The sequence below is a fragment of the Phyllostomus discolor genome, chromosome 8, assembly GCF_004126475.2.
Source record: "Phyllostomus discolor isolate MPI-MPIP mPhyDis1 chromosome 8, mPhyDis1.pri.v3, whole genome shotgun sequence".
NCBI lineage: Eukaryota > Metazoa > Chordata > Mammalia > Chiroptera > Phyllostomidae > Phyllostomus > Phyllostomus discolor.
In genome coordinates, this window is record NC_040910.2 from 108,942,592 (window position 1) to 108,966,416 (window position 23,825).

The following is a 23,825-nucleotide window of genomic DNA, read 5'->3' on the forward strand; positions in this document are numbered from 1 at the left end:
ACCAATCGGTGCTCCTCTCTCTCCTCCCCCCCCCCCCCCCCCCCCGTCTCCCTCACTTCCTCCACCTCTCTCTAAAATCAATGAATAAATACAAATTTTTAAACATTTCTCCACCAGAGTAGCACCTTTTCCTAAATCACAAAAGCACTCTGTGTATTAACAAACCTCCTGAGGCCCTAAGCCTTAGGATAAGAACACTTCATTACATTTGCTTAGCACTTTGTAGATTACAAATGACTGACATACATCAACGCATCTAATCCGCACAATTTCCAGAGGTAGGTGGCACTGTGCCACTTGCATTTTACAGACCAGCAGACTGACCAGAGAGACAGTCACCTGCTTTCAGTTACTAAGGCAGATGATGGAATCAGGTGACTTTTGCTCCGTGTGAGTTTAGGTAACCAAGGCTTTCACGTAAAGCATTTCACTCCACCTTTACTACGATCGTGTGGGATCCATAAAGCCAGGCACTTGATACTCATTTTCTCTTTTAACCTTCGTGCAACTCCAGGAACTAGATATCATTTGCTCTCGTTTTGTTTATGAGGAAGCTGACACATTAGCTAAATCCTTTGCTAAAAGGTCACAGTGCTTGCCGGCTGCCACTCATTAAACGCGGACTTCGTGATGCCAGGCACGGTGCTGAGTGACTCACAGGCATTAATTACTCTCTCGTTAAATGCTCCCTACAGGACATGATGCTGGTATTATTACCCCCGGTTGGCGATGAGAAAAACCGGTTCAAAGAGGGTGGTGGACTTGCCCAAGACCACACAGCAGGGAGTGGAGGCAGGATTCACACTGCTTGCAAAACAGGCAGATAGGAACTCAAAATCGGTTGTCACACTCCAGGTTCTCGTCGCCTGCAGCCTGGCTGAAACAATCAATGACCCTCAGGTAGTCCAGGGCCCCTCTTATAGAGGTCGTCGGTAGCTGTAACCGCCAGGAGAAGACCCTTCCCCCCGCCCAACCCACCCTACACCGCTATCCCCAGAGAGATCTGAATCAACTCCAGGCGGCGAGCGAGAGAAGGGGTCCGCGGGGCGGCAGCGGGCACGGGCGCGGCCAGCGGAAGAGGCTCCAGGACCGCCGCGCGTTCCAGCAGCGGAGTGAGGTGGGTGGGGCCGCAGGCAGCGCTCCCGCCCCACTCCTCCCTCCCTCCCTCGCCTTCTAGGTCCCGGGGCGGGCGACCGACTCAGCAGACACTGCCGGGGCTGGACAAACTTCGACTGGCTCCCGGCGAAGCGTCCCAGAGGAGCCGCCCAGCGCGCAGAGCCCGGGTACTGGCGAGCCCCTGGGACCCTCCCCCTCCGCTCGCGGAGGTGCGGAGCCGGAGCATCCGCGGAGCCCCGGGCGCTGCTGACCGCTGACGGGCTGCCCGCGCGCCGCAGCTCCCCACTCCCCCGCGCTCCGCCGCAGGGGCGGCGGCGAGATGGCCGCGCGGGTGGGCCTCCTGCTGCGCGCCCTGCCGCTGCTGCTGTGGGGCGGCCTGGACGCTCAGCTCGCGGAGCGCGCAGGCGGGGAGCTGCGCAAGGAGGCAGAGGTAAGGGGTGTGTGCGGGGCGGGGCGGGGCTGCCTGACCGAGACCTTCCAGACCTTTGCATCCAGGCCCGCAGCTGTCCTATCCGAGCTGACAGGCGGGGTTACCCCTGCCCCTGCCCTCCGCACCCTTCGCACTTGCACACCAAGAAGCTGCGGCAGCTTTCTCCCCCGAGTCCGGGCTGGGACCGCACGGGCACGCGGCTCTGCGTGGATTTTCCCGGGCGGGGGAAGGAGGGAGAGACAAGATGGGACAGACAGATGAGAGCTCAGCAAGGGGGACCCCCTGCACCCCAGTTTGGCACGGAGCCACTGCCCCTCGCCGCCTAAGCTGGGGAGACTCGGAGGTTCATTCATCGGACGCCTCAAGCCCTCCCCGAGTGTGAAACACGGCGGAGGCCCCTGGGCTGGTGCGGTGCAGAGGGGACCGCTGACTGGGCTGGGACGCCGGTGACAGAACTGGCTTGTCCGGGCGGGTGCTGCCCCTAACCAGCCGGGGCAAGTCGGCGCCCGAGCTCAGAACTCGTTTCTTCCGTTGTAAGATGGTGCACTACTCCGGAGAGCTGCTTCTGCAGGGCTTGAAACGGTGCTTCGCGACTGAACTTCGGGAGAAGTGAGGGCAGGAAGGTGGCAATGAGCCTTGAAGATTCCCCACCTCATTTTCCTCCTTTGCACTCAAGGGCGTGCTGTAGGATATACCTAAGGGAGAACTTTTGTGAGGTAGGAGTGGGCATGGACTTGGGACAGCTCCTTCTTAGATGCAGGCGATTGCAATAACACACCAGTGTCGTTTCTCTCTTCTCCGAAGAAGCATTTCTGTCTGTGTTCTCAGGAACAGGACTGGGGTCTCGGCTATTGGGAGGTGAAGAGACAGGAGTTAAGTTCTAAATTACTGAGCCCAGCGCTCTTTCCTGAGACTCTCGCTCACCTAAGAACATAATTCCTAAAATAATAATAATAATTATTATTCTTTCTCTAAAACTGCCCGTTGAGAACTTCTCAGCACCCTCCCACTCTCCTTCCCTAGAAGAGAGGTGGGCTGAATCGGGGAGACTGAGGAAGGCCCTCACTGAGTGGCTCTTCCTCCCATCAGCCAGCCCGGGTCCCTGTCCCGGAACGCCTTGGGTATGTCGCTGCTTTAACAAGGAGGGCCTTTCTCGAAGTCCCCTCCCAAGCACTGGTGTCTGGCTCCGCTTCAGGACAGTTAGGAATCACTCCGTCTCTCCGAATTTAGAATCTTACAACACCAAGTGCAGAAGCTTTGTGGTCCCAGGAGAAAGCTTCTATCTACCAAGCCAAGCCTTGTTAAGAGCCCCGCCCCACCTCCCCCCCCAAGTCCAGGTCCCAGGAGATCCTTGGCAGGAGAATAGAGACCGTGTCTGTGTCACCACGCCCGCGGCAGCCCCAGAGGGAGAGGATGTCATCTCGGGGGGTGTGCTTGGGAAATGTAGTATCTAGCAGATTGAGTCTCTTTCAGTCTCTTTAACATAATTTTGGGGGGGAGGGGATTTTTAACTCTGAAAACAAGATATGTTTTAAAGACGTTAAGATCTCTGGAAATGTGTAATGGGTGTGTAGTATTTCCATGTGCCCTTGCATGTATATACATATGTGTGTACATGTAAATTGGGGTGTGCGTCAGCATGTCTATATGTGTTTCTGCATGTGGCCCGTGGCATGGTCTTCAGTGTCAGACAGACCCGTGTGCAAACCACAGGTTTAACCTCCTCTGGAGCTGTTTTCTTCTCCGTACAAGGGGCACTAAGAATGCCTATTGCAAAAGACCACGGTGTGGTTTCATCCAGACGGTGCTGGCTGGCAGCACTGCCCCCGGGGACCCGGAAAGCTGTCTATAAACGGAAGCTGCTCCCGGGGCTGTTGTTCGTGTCTTTATCGCTGTTTTAGAGAGTAGTAAGGCGGCTATTTTCAGCCTTGGACGCCAGACAGCGCAGGGCCGTGGCTCCTGAGAGGCTGTTGTCGTTACTATGGCTACATCGCACATTTCCCTGAAACCCAGTAAAGTAAAACAGCCGTTTATTATGTTCATAGATACCGCGGGTCAGAATTTCAAACAGAGCGCTTCAGGGCAGCCTGTCTCCGCTCTACAGCGTCTGGAGGTGGAGCCATCTGTAGGCTGTTTGCTCACCTACCTCGTGGCTAGTGCTGGCTCTCCGCTGGGGGCCTATCCACAGGACCTCCCCACTTGGCTAGTTTGGGCTGCCTCAAACCATGGTGGCTGGGTCTCCAAGCTGAGTGTTGGGAGCAAGAGAAAGGGGGGGGGGGGGGGGGGGGGGAGAGGCAGAAGCACTCGCACCCTCCTTAGGACCTAGAACACTAGGAAGTTGGGTAGCATCCCTTCTGCGGGAGCAGTCACAAAGGGGAGGGGGCATGGATCCCACAATCGGAGGGAGGGATGTCGAAGTCACACCTTAAGAACAGCACAGAAGTGGGAACTGGTGTGGCCATTTAGGGAAATCCAGCTACACGAAGTAAGCCCTGCGATCGCGCCAGCTCCTGGGCAGATACAAGTCCCTGACCGCAGGCAGGGCCCAGACCCCAGCGGGGTAGAGCGTCCCACTGAGCTCACAGACAAAGGTCAGATTTCGGGACGTAAGAGGAAAGAATTAACACAAACAAGCGGTGGGAGCTTGTTATTTCCTTCACTTCTCCAGGCTGCAGTTTACTCCACTGTAAAACAAGGGGGTTAATTTTCTGGAGAACTTTTAGGATTCTCTCTAGTGCTGACATTCTTTGGCTTCGGCACATTTGTATGCTTGTGCGTGCGTGTGTGTTTACATTTCATCTGCCAGTGTGTGCGTCCGGCTGGGCGTGTCTGCGTCCCCACGTCTCTGTGTGCACCCCTGTGCCCCAAGTGCATGGCCGTACGTGTCCCCTCTGGGCACACAAAACAGTCAACTTGAGGGCTTTCTGGAGTGGGCTTCGCCTGGGAGGAGGCTGACTGCTTACAAAGCTGCATTGTGAACAAGTTCATTGTCGCCCACGTGGGAAAGCTAGGGCTGCTCACAACACGAGTGAGTAGGAAGGGCCTCTACCGCTGAGACACAAGACTGAGAGTTAATGAATGACATCACCCGGCCCCGCTCCTGTTCCCAGCCGGGCCCTCCCCTGTTCTTGGGCGACACAGATGATCCCGAGGGACCTGTCAACCGTGTTTTGCTCAGACCTTCCTTAGAACCACCGGGCAAATATATCCAGGACCTGCCTTCCACTCAGTGGTCTACGTGTGTGTGCACAGCTCCTCCCCGAGTGCCGCGCTACAGGGGCCGGGGAGTCTGTTTCTCCAGGGAGACACTGGAGCTTCTGTGAGGTACCCGCCCCCCCCCCCCCCCCCCGCCATGCAGTGTCTGTTTCCCATCCCCAGGGCCATTCACTAGACTTTTTGTGAGTCAGAAACCCAGAAGCCCGGGTGTGGAAGCCATTCGCAAGAACTCGGCTCAGTGACTCATGGGTACAGGGTGAATAGAATTGCAGGAGAGGCTTGGAAAGGTCCCAAAGGGCCATGAGCTGGCAAGAAAGCAGTTGTCAAGCCAGCTGGAAAACCAAGAAATCCAGTGAAAACTGCACGGTGGAAGCAGGAGCAAGGAAGACAGAGACAGGTGGATAATGCTTCCTCAACCCAACCTTGGTTAGGGCATCATTTTGTGCCTTAAATTTAGTCCCATGAGCCTAGTGAAAACCAAGGGTCCCTACCGCATGGTTATTTGACATTAGAAAAAGTACAAGAGCCCAGGCTGGTGTGGCTCAGTGGATTGAGCACAGGCCTTCAAACCAAAGAGTCGCCAGTTCGATTCCCAGTCAGAGCACACACCTGGGTTGTGGGCCAGCTCCCCAGTAGGGGGCGCATGAGAGGCAACCACACATTGATGTTTCTCTCCCTCTCTTCTTCCCTCCCTTCCCCTCTGTCTAAAAGTAAATAAAAAAGAATCTTTAAAAATGTACAAGATAGGGTATGGATGGAGCCCGGCCAGCTAAAGTTTTCCAACATCCTTAAGGACAGAAGATGAAAGAAGGAGCAGGGGGTACAGTAAGAGGTATCTAGCTAACACCCCGACAGATCTCTGTGCCTGTGAGACTAGGGACGAAGGGAAAGAAGAGCAGAGAAAGGGAATCAGAAGGAAGGGCAAACCTTCGCCCAAAATAACAGAAAGCGGCCAAGTTGGTCCCACTGCCCTGAGGCCTTCGGTGGACCCCAGGGGCCAGAGAGCAAAAGCCAAGCACCCTGGGTTTGCTCTGTGAAGGGGTGTGCTTCGGTGCATTGAATGCCTGTGGCTGTCAGACGCCTGGTTCGGGCTGTGACGGGAGGTGGGGTCCCAGCCTCTGCTGAAAGCCGAGTCCGCGGCCGGGGCAGCTTCTTCCCTCTGCTCTGCCCCTGGACCTGCTGGCAGAGAAGTTAGAACAAAAGCAGCGGGAAGGAGCCCCAGTTTTGCCTCTTTCCTCCTGCAGGGCTGTCCTCCCAGTGGGGAGACCCGCTCGGCCCCTGCCTGCCCCTCCTGTTTTAAAGCCCCCGAGTCCCTTGTGTAAAGGTGAAATAAAACGCCCCGTGTCCCAGGAGCCAGACTCACACACTGGGTCTGTCGCTCACTAAGACCCTGCCCTCCCCTGAGACTTCCTTGCCTCGTCTGCAAAACGGGAAGGACAACACCTCTGCTGTCTACGTTCTCGCAAGGCGGTTGTGAAGCCCAAGGAAGCCGTAGCCCCATGAAAGCTCTCCAGCGGGGAAGAGCTCACTGTGTCCCCTGACTGTCAGAGACATTCTCACCCACGGGACATGCACGGCAGCGTGCTGACGGCCGTCCCTTGCATCTGCTCTCCGCTAGTAGTGCAAAAGCTGTAGGAATGATGAGCACAGTCACCAACCGTCCCTATGAAACGACAAAAATTCCGATGAAGCATAACACGAGATGGAATAAATCAGAGGGGAAGCAACATGGTTTCTGGTTGAGCTTGCCATTTTGCAACCGTTCAATTCCTGGTTTCATTTTTGCTGCCGTGGTTCTTTGATAGGGAGGGTGTCACAGCTGCACCGTGGACCTGAGACCGAGAGCCGGCCCCTCCCAGACTTCCAGCCGTAAGGCTTTGTGACGACAGAGGGGGAATGATGTTTTTAATGGGACAGTTATCATCAAGCTTCCCCAGAGCATCATCTTGCTGGATGTTCATGACACTCCTATAAGAAGCATAAGCAGTATTCTTATCCCCGTTTTATACCTGGGGGGCACAGACAGAGGTTGAATAACCTTTTCATGGTTCACACAGGGAATCGGTGGCAGTAGCCAGGCCACAAGAATAGACAGAAGTGGAGTATATCTTACCTCTAATCCAACCCCTGCATTTTACAGAAGAGGAAACTAAGGCCCAGAGAGGCACGGGGCTTGCCTAGGGACACACAGCTAGCAGCAGCCCCTGGAATACAACTCAGGATGGTCAGTGCAGCCAGGGCTCTCGTCCCGCCAGGTCAGCGACTCAGAGTCCCTGACTCAGACTGGGTCCCGGGCTCAGGCCCGGATTTGTGTTGCTATGCCTTATTGCTAGTCTCGCCCTGCTCGGAAACGGGCAGAATTTCCCCTTCCCCAGGGCATCAGATGGGTTGGGCCCTACATACCCTCCCCGGACAAGTTAGGACGGATGCAGGACTAGAACCCCCAGCGCTCTGATCCCACCCGGCTTGCTGAGTCCCAGGAAGAACCATTTGGGTTTTACCCAAACACCCCAGCCACTCCCGGGGCTTGTCAGAGGCGACTTCCCAAGAAAGTGGCCCCAGCCATGGCCAGGTGGGTGAGGCAGGCTGGCAGCAGCTTTTAGGCCCAGGAAGGGTGAATCACCAAAGGGGCACAGCCTTGGCCCCCCCCGCCCCCCAAGAGGAGGGGCGGAGAACAGGAACGAGAGAAAACCTGGTGTTTGAACTGCAAAGCAGAGAGGAGCAGCCCAGGCACTACATCCACAAAGAGGGATGGGGAACCCGGGGTGGAGCTCAGGCAGGTCCTGGGCGGACACAGGGCCCCAGGAAAACCGCAGCCTGGGAGGGAGACGCCTCCTCCAAGGCCATTAGTGTCCAGCTGGGATGAGAATGAGGGCTCCAGCCTCCTTTCCCGGGATCCCTTTGCCACACAGCCCCCTGCCCCACAGCCCCACTCAGACATGCACAGAGGTGCTTCTGTGGCCTCTGCAGGGGTAAACTGAGGCACTGCGAATGGACTCGCAGAAGGAGGTCAGGGACAGCTCCGGGAGCAGAGGCGTCTCAACGCTGCCTCACCAGGGACAGAGGTCTACCCACCTCGACGGGCCTTTAGAGCACTCAGCGCTGACAGTATTAAGAGAGCCCTTCCTTGTAATGAAAATCTTTCCAATTACAGATATATTAAACATAAAGTAAGTATAAGAGTGTTCTTAAGTCCTGATCATCCCCATAATAACACTTCAGTGCTTTTATGGAAATACGAAATGTCAAATTCTTAACATTTCTTCCTCTCATTCTTTCGGTGTCTCTTGGCTGGTGTCGTGAACATGAGCCCCCGGCTTCCCGGGAGTTCAGTGATGCCTCGCAGCCCGCAGGGTCCCAGAGGCCAGTCAGGAGAAAGACTCGCCCCCTGACAGACCCCTGAAAACGACCTCCACCCTCATCTATCGCACCCCCACCCCACCGCGCCTGCCAAAGTACCGGGCACAGGCCCAGCCAGGAAACAGGAGACGCCGCCGGTCCGTGGATTTCCCCTCCCGCCTCCCGCGCTGTCTGAGGCTTCTCAGTTCCAGACCCGCGGCCAACTCCCTGATAAGGGCTGGGTGGCATTGGGGGGAGGGACGCAGGCAGTGCCAGCCTGTTGGCCTGTGGCCCAGTCTCTTCCAAATCATTCACTCACTCGGCAAAACTGCTCCTACAGAGACTTTAATTCCCTGGCTTCCCTTAAAAAGCCACTCGCTCCGTCCTCACGAGGGGAAAGGAAGAGAGGGCCAGGCACCTGGCTGGGGCGAGGCAATCCCGGGACGGGGCACCTGAGTTGAGAACCCTATTCAAAGCTGTTCCCATCTTGCGGATGAGCTGCATTCCAAAAGTCTGTTGTTAGTTTTCCCTGTAAGTTCAATCAGCTCGTTTAACTGTTTATTGAGCATTTACTACATACCAGGCACTATACTGGGTGTGCATTGCTTTATTTACTCCTTCTGAGCATCCTTTGGGGGTTACCCTTGTTCTCACATTGCGGGCCAGGGAATGGGGACTCAGGTAGTTTAAGGAATCTGTCCCTAGCCACCTGGCAGGGTCAAGGTTAGGAAGAGATTCTGGCTTCCGAGCCCGGTGGCTATTCCATGAGGCCACACTAGTTTAAGCAGGAAACAGTCTTCCAGATTAAGTATCTAGAACCCCTTTAACTTATTGCACACCCCAACAGTGCACGCGAGCAAAGAGGGTAAAAACCCAAAACAATGGTGCTGAAATTCTAATAAGGTAGCACAGAAAAACAATAAAACAGACTTGGGGAGTGTCCTGTTGTCTAGGATAAGGGCCCCATATGGAAAGCGGGTTTACTGGGAAGAGGCTGCAGAGGTCAGAGGTCGCTGACGGAGGATGGAAACCCACACAGAGAAGGCTGGATACTTGCGGACCTGGAGGGGCTGGTGATCCTGGCCCAGTGCCTAGCTTCTCTCCCATTCCGTGCCCTTCCTCGGGGCAGCAGCTGCGACTGTGGGTGATCTGAGCTAAGATGCGCGGCAACGAAAAGCGAGTCAGAGATCAGAAGATCGTTTCTGTATGGGTGACACAGCAAGCAGGGGTAAAACGGAAGCGGCGACATGTGTCTGTACGAGAATTAGGCAACCGAGGGGACATTGGAGAACCTACTCGCAGAGCTGCGTCCTGAGAAGGGCCTGCAGGGACCCACCTGCATCGGTTCCCCCTCGGGGCAGGCCTGGGGACAGGTAAGGGCAACGAGTCACAAGCTTCTCTCCACTGGCTTCCAAGCACGTGGGCCCTGAGAAAGCAGCTTCCGGGTTTACGGGGGTGGGCGGGGAGTACAGGCGTGTGGGGGCGGGGCGTTCTTGTTATACTCATTTCCCGGCAGCATCGCAGCCAGACCCCACAGTCAGGGGCATCGGACCTGCGGCCTCGGGGCCACGTGCAGCCCGGGATGGCTGTGAATGCGGCCCCGCACAGAATCGTAAATGTACTGAACACATTGTGAGAGTTTCGTGCGTGCGATGACGTGTCACCGTGTATTTAATGCGTGGGCCAACACAGCTCTTTTTCCTCCAGCGTGGCCCAGAGACGCCAAAAGGTCGGCCACCCCTGAAAGCTGGGTTTCCAGCTTCTCCCCTGAGCTCAGGGCCACACAGCCAAGCGCCACGTGACTTAGGCAGAGTCGGTCTGAACCGCGCCGCCCCAGTCCGCCCCTCCTCCGGGCTTTCCCACACCGTCCGTGGCCCCATCTTCCCAGGCAAACGTTTAGGAGCCATCCAGGACTCCTCCCTTCCTTTTACTCGCCACAATTCATCCATCAGGAAGACGAAAATAAAACTCACACTTCCGACCCCGGCAGCGGCCCACCTCTCTCTCCGACGCCGTCACGTGCCCGGCTGCTCACGCTGCCCCCTGCGCTCCAGCCTCCCTTCCGTTCCCTAAACAGGCAGGGCCCTTCCCAGCTCAGCGGGGGCGTTTGCCGCTCCCCCTGCCCGGAACCCCCTTTCCCACCTTGCTGCGTGGCTAGTTACCTTGCAGTTTTTAAAGATGTTATTTATTTATTTTTAGAGAGAGGGGAAGGGAGGGAGAAAGAGAGAGAGAGAGAGAAACATGGATGTGTTTCATCCATGAAAAACCTCGATCAGTTGCCCCTCTTGTGGTGCTGCGATGGGGAGGCCACACCTGCAACCCCCGGCACGTTCCCTGACCGGAATCGAACCTGCGACCTTTCACTTTGCAGGACAAAGCCCAGCGAACCAGTCAGGGCTGCTTGGCCAGTTTTAAAAACGAAGAAGCTAACTTTCAGAAATATCGAGTGACTTGCCCAAGACCGTCCAGCTTGTCAGCCGCTGGCGGCCTGGGGCTAAGTCCAGGTCCATTTGCCGTTGGTCCCAGGATTTTTTCTGCCTGGGCTCTTAGACCCCGCTGGGACGAGGGGTGAGACCAGGCATGATGTTACGCAGCACGGACGAGGCACGGAAACCAAGGGCGGGAAAGGGAGCCGCGCAGCGGGGAAGGCTAATGCTCCCCCCTCTCCCCCAGGCGTTCCTGGAGAGGTACGGCTACCTCAGCGAGCAGGCCTCCAAGTCTCCCTCCCTGCGGTTCAGCGACGCCATCAGGTAGGGTGAAGGGGCACGGAGCACTTGGGGTGGCGGGGTGTAAGCGTGGGGTGCCTCCTCCCTCTGGAGGGAAGGCTGCCCCCCCAGGTGGGTCCAGGGGGCCATCTCCCATTGTTTCTTCCCACCTATCCACCCACTCACGCCCTACCCTGTCCCAGCCTCCTACCGTCTCCTGGGAAGCTCCCTGCCCCCACCCCCTCCACCCACCCTCCCTTCGTGCTCCTCTCACTCAATTCCCCCTGACAGGGAGTTCCAGTGGCTGTCCCAGCTGCCTGTCAGCGGCGTGCTGGACCCCGCCACGCTGCGCCAGATGGCACGGCCCCGCTGCGGGGTTGCGGACACCGACGGTCAGGCAGCCTGGAGCGAGAGGGTCAGTGCCCTGTTTGCTGGACGCCGGGCCAAAATGCGTAGGAAGCGCTTTGCAAAGCCAGGTGAGCGCTGTGAAAATGTAGCGAGGATGGTTCCCCGCCACCTGTAAGCCCAGCGGCCTGAACACAGGCTCAGCCTCGGACTGGGCGTGGTCAGGAACCCCTTTCCCCGGGGAGGGGGAGGGGAGGCGGGCAAAGAGCACCTCCGACTGGAGACCCCGTTTGCGAGCACAGACATTTAAACCAGACTTCTCCCTGTGCTGACGAGTTTTCACGGTGCAAGTGTTTTCCAGAGTGAGCCCCATCGAGTCCGCTTACTTCCCGGATCACTTCGCCCTGCGTGGCCATTAAAGGGTGGTCGACATTTTCCTTTCTATTTTACCGGAGTTATTTTCATCAGAATCCGTTCTTTTTTCCTAAGAATTATGCAACAAAGATGTGATTCATCGATAAGTTTGACTTTGTCCATGGCACGTTTTTTTACAGCTTTATCGAAACACAAGTCACATGGCATACAATTTACCCATTGAAAGCATACAATCCGCCCTGGCTGGCGTAGCTCAGTGGATTGAGCGCGGGCTGCGAACCAAAGTGTCGCAGGTTCGATTCCCAGTCAAGGTACATGCCTGGGTTGCTGGCCATAACCCCCAGCAACCGCACATTGATGTTTCTCTCTCTCTCTCTCTCTCTCTCTCTCTCTCTCTCTCTCCCTCCCTCCCTCCCTTCCCTCTCTAAAAAGTAAATAAATAAAAGTCTTTAAAAAAAAAGAAAAGAAAAAAAGAAAGCATACAATCCAGGGCTTTCAGTGTGTTTGCAGAATTGTGCAAGCATCCCCACAATCCAATGCCAGAACATTGTCATCCCTGCAGACAGAAACCCCAGGCCCATTCGCAGTCACTCCCCATGTGCCCTGCCCTCCGCTCCTAGTAACTGTTTGTTCATCTGCTTTGCGTCTCTATGGATTTGTCTGTTCTGGACATTTCATCACAACACATATTACCCACTATGCTTCCTGCTGCAGGGATTTAGTTTTCTTTCTTCCCTTCTCTTCCTCTTCCTCTTTTTTTGGCCAAATTAAGTCTTCCAAGGTCAAATGTTCCTGATCTAAGATTTTAAAAAATATTTTATTTATTTATCTATTTATTTTTAGAGAGGGAAGGGAGGGAGAAAGAGAGAGAGAGAGAGAGAAACATCAATGTGCAGTTGCTGGGGGCCGTGGCCTGCAACCCAGGCATGTACCCTGACTGGGAATCGAACCTGCGATGCTTTGGTTCACAGCCCGAGCTCAATCCACTGAGCTACGCCAGCCAGGGCCTGATCTAAGATTTATAAAGCTTATATTCTTTTGTCAATTCTTCGTCACCAAGTTTGCAGTGTAGGATTTTCACATCTTGCTTGTGTTAAATTCTAAATTTTCCTCTAGTCAATTTTTGCAATTTCCAAGATTTCTAACAAAATGGGGCTCCTGAGTCAGCTTTTCATCTGTAATTCGTTTTACCACCAGCCCTTTGGACTGCTGCCTCTTTGAATTTGTGTTAATGGCTTCTACCGGCGACAACCAGGGCAGAGGGCGCATTGCTTTTGTTTCTTAGCTAATCCGCAAGGAAGTCGTGGGCATGTCCCACCCCAGCTGTGGGAGGAGGCTGCTTCCAGGCGTTTGCGAGTCCAGTGCGACTGTGGCTATCCCCCAGCCACTCTGGGTCCCGGGTACTGACCCCCGTGCTCTGGGCAGCAGAGCAGACGGCCAGGCAGGAGCACGGGAGGTGCCTGCAGAGCGGGAAGAGCGATGGCCGTGGGCTGGTCTCTCTGCTCCGGTTCCTCATCTGAGACACAGGCCCTCTCAGACCGCAAAGGAGAGCTGAGCCCTGGCAACCAGTGGGGAGGGGCCTGTGAGGATGCAGGGGAAAACGGGGCAGTGCCAGATGCAGTCTCAGTATCACCGACACCTCCAGGCTAGAGTTTGTGGAGAACTGGCACCATGCCTCCTGGGCATTTTGGGCATCGCCTGAGCACCCGGGGTGCTTCCTCATAGTAACATCTCATCTTCTCATGCCCCAAGGGAGAATGTGATGGAGTCTCCATCACTGTCCACTTTGAAGCATCCCTAAAAATAGCATCCCTGCTATTTTTATTTATTTACTTTTAGAGAGAGAGGAAGGGAAGGAGAGAGAGGGAGAGAAACATCAATGTGTAGTTGCCTCTCACACGCCCCCTACTGGGGAGCTGGCCTGCAACCCAGGCATATACCCTGACTGGGAATTGAACTGGTGACCCTATGGTTTGCAGTCCTGTACTCAATCCACTGAGCCACACCAGCCAGGGCTGAAGCATCCCTTTTAGATGGAGGTTTGTGTTAAGGCTCCTCCCAGGCAAGTGGCTTCCCCCCACCAGCCTGGCCCCATGTCCCTGTCTGACACTGACCCCTGGTCCAGACAGCGGTGGCCGGTGGCCAGGTTGGGGAAGAGAATTTCCCTCCTGGTCACAATATGACCCACGGCAGCTTCTCTTCTTTCCCTCCTGGGTGGGAAAATATTTCCTAGAAGGAAGCTGTGGGCTTGGCAGGCGCTGAGCACTTCCTGTGCGGGAGGAGAGACAACGTAGTAATAACAGCGAACACTTACTGAGCGTTTGCGACGTGCCAAGCACAGCCGTAAGTAGATGAACTCATCTGCCCCTGTAACCACGCTGGGGGAGAGCTGCTGGTTTTACCCTCGCGTACAGAGGGGCAGCCCGACGGGCGACCTTCCCAGGGCCGAAGAGCCTCCTTGTCGTTGGGAGGATTAAGTGGGCGTCCAGAGGTGGAACCCCCCAGAATATGGGCGGGTGCTTCAAAAATGACGTGGCTCCCTACCCATTACGCCGGTGAATGCCGTGCTGATGAAGCCGGCCTCCGGGGTGGTGCTGCCAGATAAAACTTGGAACTCCCAGTCGAAGTCAACTTCAGGTCAACAACAAATAAGGGGCTTGTTTTCACGTACTTATACTTAGAAAAATTACTTGTCGTCGGTCTGAAATCCAAATGGAACCAGCCATTCTATGGTCTTATCTGCTCAGTCTGGCAACCTCAGTCCCAGTGCCTGCGGCCCTCTGTGCCTGCAGGACTGGTTTTCAACCCCCGCCCCCTCATGGAGTGGGGGTGGGGGGCTCAGGGGTGCAAAAGGGGTGGAAAAGGGAAAAGGGAAAAATGGCTACTCCCTGAGCACCCAGCCCGTGCCAGGCAGCTGCAGGTTGCTATTTCATTTCTACCGTGAGATAAGTCTCATCAACCCCACTTTGCAACTAGGGACACGGAGGCTTGGCGGGGTGGGGGGGTTCTATAATTTGTTACATAAAGGTTGTAAGTCCAGGTACTGAGATTCCCACCCTGTTCTTTCCACAGTAGGAGGTGCCCGTTGGGAGCCAGGACCCCAGCCCAGGTCCTCCCCCCGCAAGGAATCTAGCTCTCCTCCCTCCCCATCTTTTGTTCTTTCCTCTTCCCTTTTGGATTTTGGACTGAGGGTGTGGGGTGCTGCTGTGGCCTGGGGGTCGCCGTGGAAACCAGCCCTGCTGGGCCAGGAGACTGGAATGGGGCCCAGGGTGGCCAGGCTGCTCCAGGGACACAAGTCAGGGGACAGGGCTCAGGCTGCTGGCCAGGGAATTCCTCCCCTCCTGGCAGGCATCCCAGCAACCTTCCACCCTGCTCCTGTCCCGAGGAAAACCAGTCCTTTTCTCTCCATTCCTGTTCCTAGTTGTCCTCCTTATCCCTGCCACTGCCCTGCCCCCATGGCCCCAACACACACACACAGATTCACAGAGAAGTTTTACCCTGAGGGCTGTCACCTTCAAAAGCTACCTAGGATGACAGGATTGCTCTCCCTCCCTGTTCCTGCCCTTGGAGTGAGGGGCACCCCTAACTGCAAAGAGGCTGCAGGAGCTGCCTCACAGTTTTCTAGAAAACTGTGTGGAAAGTTGGGGGTGGGGAGGGGGAGTCTGGGCGTCGGTCACCCACGGCAGGGTGTGGAGGAGCCGGGCCCGGCCTAGCCAGCGCCCAGGGAAGACTCACAACGCACTAGGAGTGTCCGTGGCGGAGCCTCTGGACGCCGGGCCTCTCCTCCCTTAGAGTCCTCCGCGCTTCCCTCCCTGAGGGCCGGTCACTGGCTGGGAGGGGCTGGGTGGCTGCCAGGCCAAACAGGCTCCGGAGGCAGCATTGCCTTGAATGGAGCTTGGCTCAGGGGTGAGAGAAGGGACGTTCCCCTCCCCCACCCCCACAGGGGATGGGAAGAGGGAGAGGGTGCCCAGCTCCTCCGTTCCCTAAGGCCCTCCCTCCCACCCAGAGAAGGTTAGCACTTGCACGGCCCCTGCTCTGACCCACGGGAGCCTTATTCAGGCAAACGTACGAGCCGTGAGTCTTAGCAGTTACGCCTGCGAGCTGCGTGGTGTGCAGAAAAATGCAGTGACTTGAGTTGCAGGGCCGGGGCTCTTGCTCAATCTGTGGCCCTGGGGACACGTCTTCCCTGGTCTCACGTCCCCCCAACAGTGGAGAGGTGGAATCAGGAAGTGGCTGGATTTCTGGGACATCACCCCCCTCGCGTGGCTCAGGCAAGGGCTCCCTGGGTCAAAGGGCAGGAGGCCAGAACCTTCAGCAGCCCCGCCAAGGGGGCGGGGAGCTGTGCCCACGAGCCCACTCTAGGACATTCAGGCCTGCCCTGCCCACTTGTCACCCGTGCCCCGGGGATGTGGTCCATTTGGGAAACGGAGGCCCCAAAAGCATGAGTCTTGTGTGATCCTGAGCCGGGGAGTCCCGCCTCCAAGCTGGGAGTCTTCCTCTTGGGGCCGCAGTCTCAGTCCCTGCACTTGCAGGGCTCAGAAACAGTCCGAGAAACACCACGCAGAACACGGACCTCCTGAGCACCCTGGTCCCGGGGGAGCGGCGGTGGGCCGGAGCTGGGCCTGGACTGGCTGACCTGGGGCTCTCAGGCAACAGGCCTGAGTCTCAAGGCCTCGGGGGGCCCGTTGCAGTTCTGGGCAAAGGAATAGAAACACTTCACTAAGGGGAGATGGAAAAATTTCTCTGGGTCATCGACCCAACACACCCTTTGTTCTTACTTGTTTTTACCTCGGAGCTCGCTGGGGAGTCCCTGAGGAAGTGAGGGGGAGGGCGAGGGCCAGGGGTCAGGGGAGGACCTCGCATACACGGGTCTTGTGGTCGCTGCCCCAGGCGCTAGAAAGGGAGGCGGAGGGAGGGAGGGCGTGAGGGGTGGAGAGGAGGAAGGGGGCGGGGGCAGGCTGTGACCCTGGTGCACCCCCCCCCACCCTCCTCCACCCTGACACAGTAGGCAGGGGCTGGGACTCCCTGCTACAGCAGGAGGTGCAGGGGGCTTTTCGGGCCGAGCCCAGGCCGTGGGGCAGGAGAGCGGGACCTGAGTGCCCTTCAAGCCGGGGACTTTCCTGGGCCGAGGCTGCTTCTCCCCCATCATGCTTGGGAGGCGGAGGCAGCTTGGCCAAGGCCCTAAGGGACCTCCTCAGGCCAACCCAGTAGACTGGGGACTGTCCGGGACAAGGGTAGCCCCATCTGTCTGAGAGCAGTGTCTCCCTGGCCAGGCGAGGGGCCTTCCCGGGGCCACGGCTGAGTCTCCCCCACGAGATCAGGGGCTCCCTGCGGGGTGGGGGGAGTGGTTACCTCTCTGTCAAACCTGCCCTGGGCCCAGCCCCGGGTTCTGACGGGGCCTCTCTCCGTGGCAGGCAACAAGTGGTACAAGCAGCACCTCTCCTACCGCCTGGTGAACTGGCCGCAGCACCTGCCGGAGCCGGCAGTCCGAGGGGCCGTGCGCGCCGCCTTCCAGGTGTGGAGCAACGTCTCGGCGCTGGAGTTCTGGGAGGCCCCGGCCACCGGCCCCGCTGACATCCGCCTCACCTTCTTCCAAGGGGACCACAACGACGGGCTGAGCAACGCCTTCGATGGCCCAGGTGCTGACAGAGCCTGCCTCCCGCGTGGCAGGAGGGGAGCCCAGCCAGGAGAGGCAGTGCGCGGAGGGCGGTGGGGCGTTGCTCTCCCTGTGGCCCTGGCCGAGCTGCACCCCCTGCAAAGAGTCTCCTCGTCTCTCAGGTGGGAATGGCGGCCTCTGCCCCGTCACGCGCCCTACGGCTGTCGGGTCGGGCGAGATTCTGCACGGAACGTGCGTTGCAAACTCAGAAGAGTAGTAGCTACCCCGGGGAATCTCCTGAGGTCCAGACATCCATCCTCTGCCTCCAGACAAGCCCGTGCCTCTCTTGTTCTCCAGGAGTGCACGTTCCCCAGACCGAGGCCCTAAAAACGTCCCAAGGCCGTCACTACACTCCTCCTGCCCTCCCCCAACCTGCTGTCACTGTCCCTGCCCCAGAGCAAGAGGCATCCAGCCCGCTACCTGCCACAGAGGTGCTCCACATGCCCACAACCCACCTGGTTCTCCTGTTTGCCTCCAGCCTGAAGGCTCCTGGCTCTTTAAATTTAAACTGTTCCCCCATTCAGCCCAACGCTGGCCTTCAGAAGCCGACTGTAGGTCATCTATGCACCCTCCCGCGCCTCCCCACTAAGGAACGCAGAAACCTGGTCAGACCTCTCTCGGTGGGGACTTACGCCCTCGTGTGGCCTGGGAACTCGGGCCCCCACGCCCCCACACTCTCCTGCTTTCCATCAAGCCCACTCAGAGCAAAGCCACTTCCAGGCCGGGACCAGGGTAGGGCTGGCAGAAATCGGGGCTTTTTGAGCATCCACAACGTAGGACACACACAGGCGTGCGTGCGACTCATTTCACCCCGTGACATCTACATGAGTGAGATGTTTATGTCCGTCCCCAGGGGGCGGCTGGTAGCTAAGACAGCACCGGGCTGGGAGTCAGGGCTCTGGTGTGGGACGGGCACTTTGCCTTTTTGAGTTCAGTCACAACCCTGCCTGCGGGTCTGTGCCTCCAGGTCACTGTGACAGTCGAATGGAGAGGAGAGCATTGCTCCCAACTGTCCATTTGAAACAGGAGGCGCGTATCCCTCCCACACAGGGCTGGCTCTCCATGCCCCATAGGCTCTCTACCTTTTTTTTCTCCTCACTTAAGGATGTGTGTTCTTAAAAAACTGATTTTATGGAGGGAGGGAGGGAGGGAGGGAGAGAGAGAAAGAGAGAGAACCATTGATCAGTAGCCTCTTGTACACGCCCCAGCTGGGTATCCTAGGTAGGTGCCCCACCCAGGGATCAAACCCACAACCTGCTGGTGCACAGGACCAACTGAGCCACCTCGAAGGGCCATGAGGCTTTCCTCTGAGGTTGGCCTCCCGGCCTGTGTCAGTCCCGGCTGGCCTGGGCCCCTTGGAGGCAACACTCACTGGCAGGAGCCTCAACAGGCCTGTGGGCCAACATCACCACAGTGCAGCTTGCTGCCCCTGCCCCTGCCCCTGCCCCACCCCTGCGCAAAGTGGACTGTGAGGGCGAGCCCTGAAAACTGCATGACTGATGAGCCCCATGGCGGGGGGCACCTGCAGGCTGGAGAATCACTGGTCCAGCCCAACTCCCTCCGCTCGCTCCTACCCCCAGCAGGGAGGTAGGGAGCCACAGAGGGGCCGTGCCAGAGGGAAGGCAAGAATATGGACACTTTTTGTAAAAGAAACTATTCACACACACACAGACACACACACACGCCCAGCACCCAGATCAAGAAACAAGCATTATCGACACCCCAGATGGTCCCATTGTGCTGCATTTGGGGGTAGCCACTGTGCCCACTCCTAGATCTTTGAGAAATTAATTTCTATGTAGCACTTATTATGTATTTATTGTGTGCTAGGCACTAAGTATATGTGCCACACGCAGATACACACGTCCCTTTTGAATCCTCCGGAAAACAAACCCTGTGAGGAAGAACCTTGTTATCATCACTGCTACTTTCAGGTCAGGAAGAGAGGCGCAGAGGGGCTGAGACACTTGCCCAAGGTCGCACAGCTACTAAATGGTAAAACCAGAACTGGAACCCAAACCCAGGCAGTTTGACCCCATGCTGTACGTGCACCACGCTGCCTCTCCGCGTCCATCCCCCACAGCCTAGCCATGTGTCCACTGCTCCACACGTCAGCTTCTGCCAGACTTAATGAGGAGGGAAGTTATGCAGCAGAAAACAGCCCCGCACACCCCGTGGGCGATGGGAGCTTGGGGGCGTCGCGGGCCTTGGCTCCCCTGACTCTCCGCGCCGCCTGCAGGGGGCGCCCTAGCGCACGCCTTTCTGCCGCGCCGGGGCGAAGCTCACTTCGACGGAGACGAGCACTGGTCCCTGAGCCGCTGCCGCGGGCGCAACCTGTTCGTGGTGCTGGCGCACGAAATCGGCCACACGCTCGGCCTGGCCCACTCGCCCGCGCCGCGCGCGCTCATGGCGCCCTACTACAAGAGGCTGGGCCGCGACGCGCTGCTCAGCTGGGACGACGTGCTGGCGGTGCAGAGCCTCTACGGTGAGCCCCTGGCCGTGCCCGCCGTGGTCCCGCCCCTGCCTCCACCCCCCACCCCGACCCAGACCCCGACTGTTGCCTGCAGTGCTTGGGTGCCCGCTCCTCGGATTGGATCCCCCATCCTCGGCTCAGGAATCCGGCCGCCCCCGTCACGGGTCCTTCCCAATTTGCAGGCTCCACTGAAATCTGAGAAACTTAGAGTTACCTCGAGCTCCTGCGTGGCCTCCACGCTTGCCCCCATCAACGCCAGCGAATTCCTCTGCACAGTCCTTTGCATTCCAGTTTCTGATTCCTGCACCCCCCGCTCCCCCTGCCCCGCACCGCAGTTCCTCTCACGGCCCTGCCCACCACCCAGGCCCAATCCTCAGCCCCACCTCTTCCCCCACCCGAGGCCCCGGGACCCTCATTCCTGCTCCCGCTGTGCTTTCTGTCTAGTCCCCAACCTTCCCCCAAGCTTGGGCCTCTGCTTGGTGGTGGATTCGGAAAGAGCTCCCCCGTAACGAACTGGCCGGCTCTGCCGCCCGGGGACCGGCCCGGCCCCAGCGTCTGGGGCCGTCTCCCTCCGAGTGCCGTTGCCGACCCGTAGTTGCTTTGGGGCAAAGCATTTCCCTCTGAGAAAGTTTTACCTTCTGAGAAAATGGATGATACTTGAGGCCCTGGGAACCTCACAAGCTCGTTGTACTCACGTGAGTATGAACGTGCGCCGTGGCCCAAGAAACCGGCACAAACGCAGTAGCAGCTGCCACCGCGCCGTAGGCTGCCGTGTATAATGCGCTCCCGGGCATAATGCGCAGCCGCGTTTTGGGCGCAAACTTTCAGAGGGAAAAAATCTTTCAATTTTTTAATCCAATTATTTATTTATATTTAAAAACAAAACCGATGATCCTATTCCAGGGTATTATTTTGCATACAGTTATTGTTATTGCTTTCTAGCGTTACATTTTTAATGCATAGCATAAAAGAATTAAAAACATTTATATCGGTACGGAATTAGTATTACCCATGTATCATGCACGTCCTTACTTTTCCCTAAAAAAGTGGGGCAAAAAAGTGCGCATTGTGCACGGCAAAAATATGGGTATGTCATGAGTGTCTACCACGGGCCAGGCCCTTCACATACAGCACACCCGCGAGGCAAGGGTCTTTCTGTCCACAGACCAGGAGAGTGGGGGTGAGAGAGGTTAGGTGACTGAGGTCACGCAGCTAGGAAGTTGCAGCCCAGGATTCAGGAGCTGCTGCCACATTCTAAGCTTATCGTACTCTGCCTCACTCTCCTAAGTGTAGTGCTGTGATTATTTTAAGTGCTGTCCTCCACACAGCTTGGGCCGCTGAACCCTGCCTTCACGCCGTCCGCTTTGTCCTGGACTCGGGGGAGAGTATTCGCTGCCCTTCTCCGTCCCAAACCCTTGCTTGGTCCCCCTCCAATGTCATCTCAGCTGGCGCCCCTTTCCCAGACTGTTGGATAGGAGAGAAGGCTTCGGAATGCAGTGCTGTGGCTAACATAAACGAAGACATCGGTACCCCCCAACCCCTGCTCCCCTTCCCTGCCCCTCACCTCAGAGAAGGATGAGAGGAACCAAGGATGGGTTTTCTTGAGCCCTGGATACACCCCCACCCCCACCCCAAACACGGTGCATTCTTTCCCTCTTCCCCGTACCCATGCAGGAAAGCCCCAGGGCCGCTCTGTGACTACCCAGCTCCCAGGAAAGCTGTTCACGGACTTTGAGGCCTGGAACCCCCACAGACCTCAGGGACGGCACCCAGAAACCCAAGTTCCTAAATATTGCCACTCTTCCTTCGATGCCATTACTGTCGGTAAGTGGTTCCACCCCCGCCTTCCTTCCTTCTTCCCTCCTCGCCCCACATCTCCAGGGGTCTGCAGAGCTGGAGTTCAAGGTAGGGGAAGGTACAAATGATAAAATTCAGAAATCCCAAGCCGCAAGGATTCTGCAAGGTAGCAAGCCAGGCAAATCCTCTTGCTTTCTCCTGCGCGATTTCCCTCCTGCCCCAGCCGTGCACGTGGCGCCCTCTCTGGTCAGTTTGGGGAACTGCGTTCTAGGAATGTACCTTTCCTGGAAGAAAGGCCGGAGGCTGCGGCTCACAGCTCTACTCTCTCTCCCCCCCCCCCCCCCTCTCGTCTCTCTGGGCAGACGGGCAACAGCGACTGTACATCTTTCAAGGGAGCCACTTCTGGGAGGTGGCAGCTGATGGCAACGTCTCAGAGCCCCGTCCCCTGCAGGAAAGGTGGGCCGGGCTGCCCCCCAACATCGAGGCTGCTGCAGTGTCATTGGAGAGCGGAGACTTCTACTTCTTCAAAGGTACCGACCCCGGGGCAGGTGAGAAAGCTGAGACCAGAGAGGAAAGGCGTGCAGCCGAACGGGAGGGCTCTCAATTCCAGCCCGAGTCTGCGACTCGGGAGACGCTACCAGGAGGTTCCTTTTGTGGTGGATTGAGGAGGGGGGTGTCAAGGTTGTCCTAAAGAGATGGGGTGGGAGGGTTTCAGAGAAGACTCTAGAAGGAAGCCAAGGGCCACTCCTGAGCTCTGCAACTCAGCAGAAAGTCATACCTTCCTTGGAATTCTGGCTCTGCAGGGTCGGGCGTGCCACTTAGCTCTCGGAGCCTGGCATTCTTGAATGGGGAAACCAGCCCCTCAGGCATGTGGGGGAGAAGGATGAAAAGAACATAGTGCCCGAGCAGTGTGCAGCCCATTCAGTAAATAGTTCACTCATTCATTCAACAAACATCGAATGCCCTCTATGCCCTAGACACAATGGCGGTGTTGGGATACATTAGTGAACTATGCAAAACTCCCTGCCCTCCTGGAACTGTTAGTAGCGATGGCAGTGAGGGGAGCCTGTGGCCTTCCCTGGAGTCCAGCCCTTACCCAGGGTCTGGGGGCAGACATGTCCCTTCAGTGCTGTCTGCCCTCTGCTGGCACCTGCTGGAAGTCCAGGCCACAATAGTCGGTCCCCTACTCTCCAATATTAGCGTGTAACTAAATATTAGCGTGGCCCATTTTATCACCAATACTAACCACCTTGGGCTCCAACACCAGAGGGAGTAGGGGGTGCTGGGCACAGAGTTGGGGCGAGGACCAAAGGCTGAGAGCTGCCAGCTCACCCCAGCTCTCGCAATGCCCCACAGGGAGTCGATGCTGGAGGTTCCGGGGCTCCGAGCCAGTGTGGGGGTCCCCACAGCCGTGCCGTGCAGGGGGCCTGCCCCGTCACCCCGACGCAGCCCTCTTCTTTCCTCCTCTGAGCCGCCTCGTCCTCTTCAAGGGCGCCCGCTACTACGTGCTGGCCCGGGGGGGCCTGCAGGTGGAGCCCTACTACCCCCGAGGCCTGCAGGACTGGGGCGGTGTCCCCGAAGAGGTCAGCGGTGCCCTGCCCCGGCCAGACGGCTCCGTCATCTTCTTCAGAGATGACCGCTACTGGCGCCTGGACCAGAACAAACTACAGGTGACCGCCTCCGGCCACTGGGCGGCAGAGCTGCCCTGGATGGGCTGCTGGCACGTCAACTCGGGGGGCGCCCTGTTCTCGCCTGCCTCGCGGTGAACTGTGGGTGCTCTGGTGGCCAACGTGGGTTCCCTGCCCTGGGGGCAGAAGCTGCTGCTGAAGCCTCGGAGCCTCCCTGCCGAAGACCCAGCACGGAAGTTTGTCCGTGTTTGCTCCCTGGAGAATGTGGCATCGTCTTGGTGCTGTCCCCATCCCAGGATCAATCCCAGGAGAAGCCAAAACGGGTCCCAGACTCCACAGCCTCTTTGCCGGATACTCTTTCCTCCCCAGGCCTTGGGGATTTTGCTCTTTTCTTCTGGGAAGGGCGCAGCTCCTGTCCGTGAGGGGGCAGCACTGGGTGACCAGGGAGGACTCAAGTGTCTGCAGAGGGGTTGGGACCGCTCTGCAAGGTTGTCGCCTTCCCTTCAGGACCTTTGGGCTCAATTCTTGGAGAACTGTATTGTATTTAATCAGAGGCCCGGCCCCCAGGAAGCCTGGAGGGTTGGGTACAAGGGTTTCCCACCTCAGAGGCCCTGGGGAGGATCAGGACCCAGAGCAAGAGGGAGACACCTGCCGTGCGGCTGGGCCCCAGTTTTTTTGCGGGAGCCTGGAATAAAGAGGTGTCTCCGGCTGGTGGGCCTGAGGGCACCAATCAGCCTTCCTGGGA

The 23,825-nt window shown here is 57.4% G+C and overlaps 1 protein-coding gene across 1 annotated transcript; it reads left to right on the forward strand.

The window, feature by feature from the left end:
• The first annotated feature begins 1,099 nt into the window (after positions 1-1,099).
• Positions 1,100-23,825, forward strand: MMP28 (matrix metallopeptidase 28). Its single transcript, XM_028521461.2, has 8 exons — positions 1,100-1,546; positions 10,775-10,851; positions 11,098-11,282; positions 16,941-17,165; positions 19,422-19,667; positions 21,330-21,479; positions 21,815-21,982; positions 22,809-23,825. The coding sequence occupies exons 1-8, from the start codon at positions 1,436-1,438 to the stop codon at positions 23,216-23,218; spliced, it is 1,572 nt and encodes a 523-aa protein (XP_028377262.1). The 5' UTR covers positions 1,100-1,435; the 3' UTR covers positions 23,219-23,825.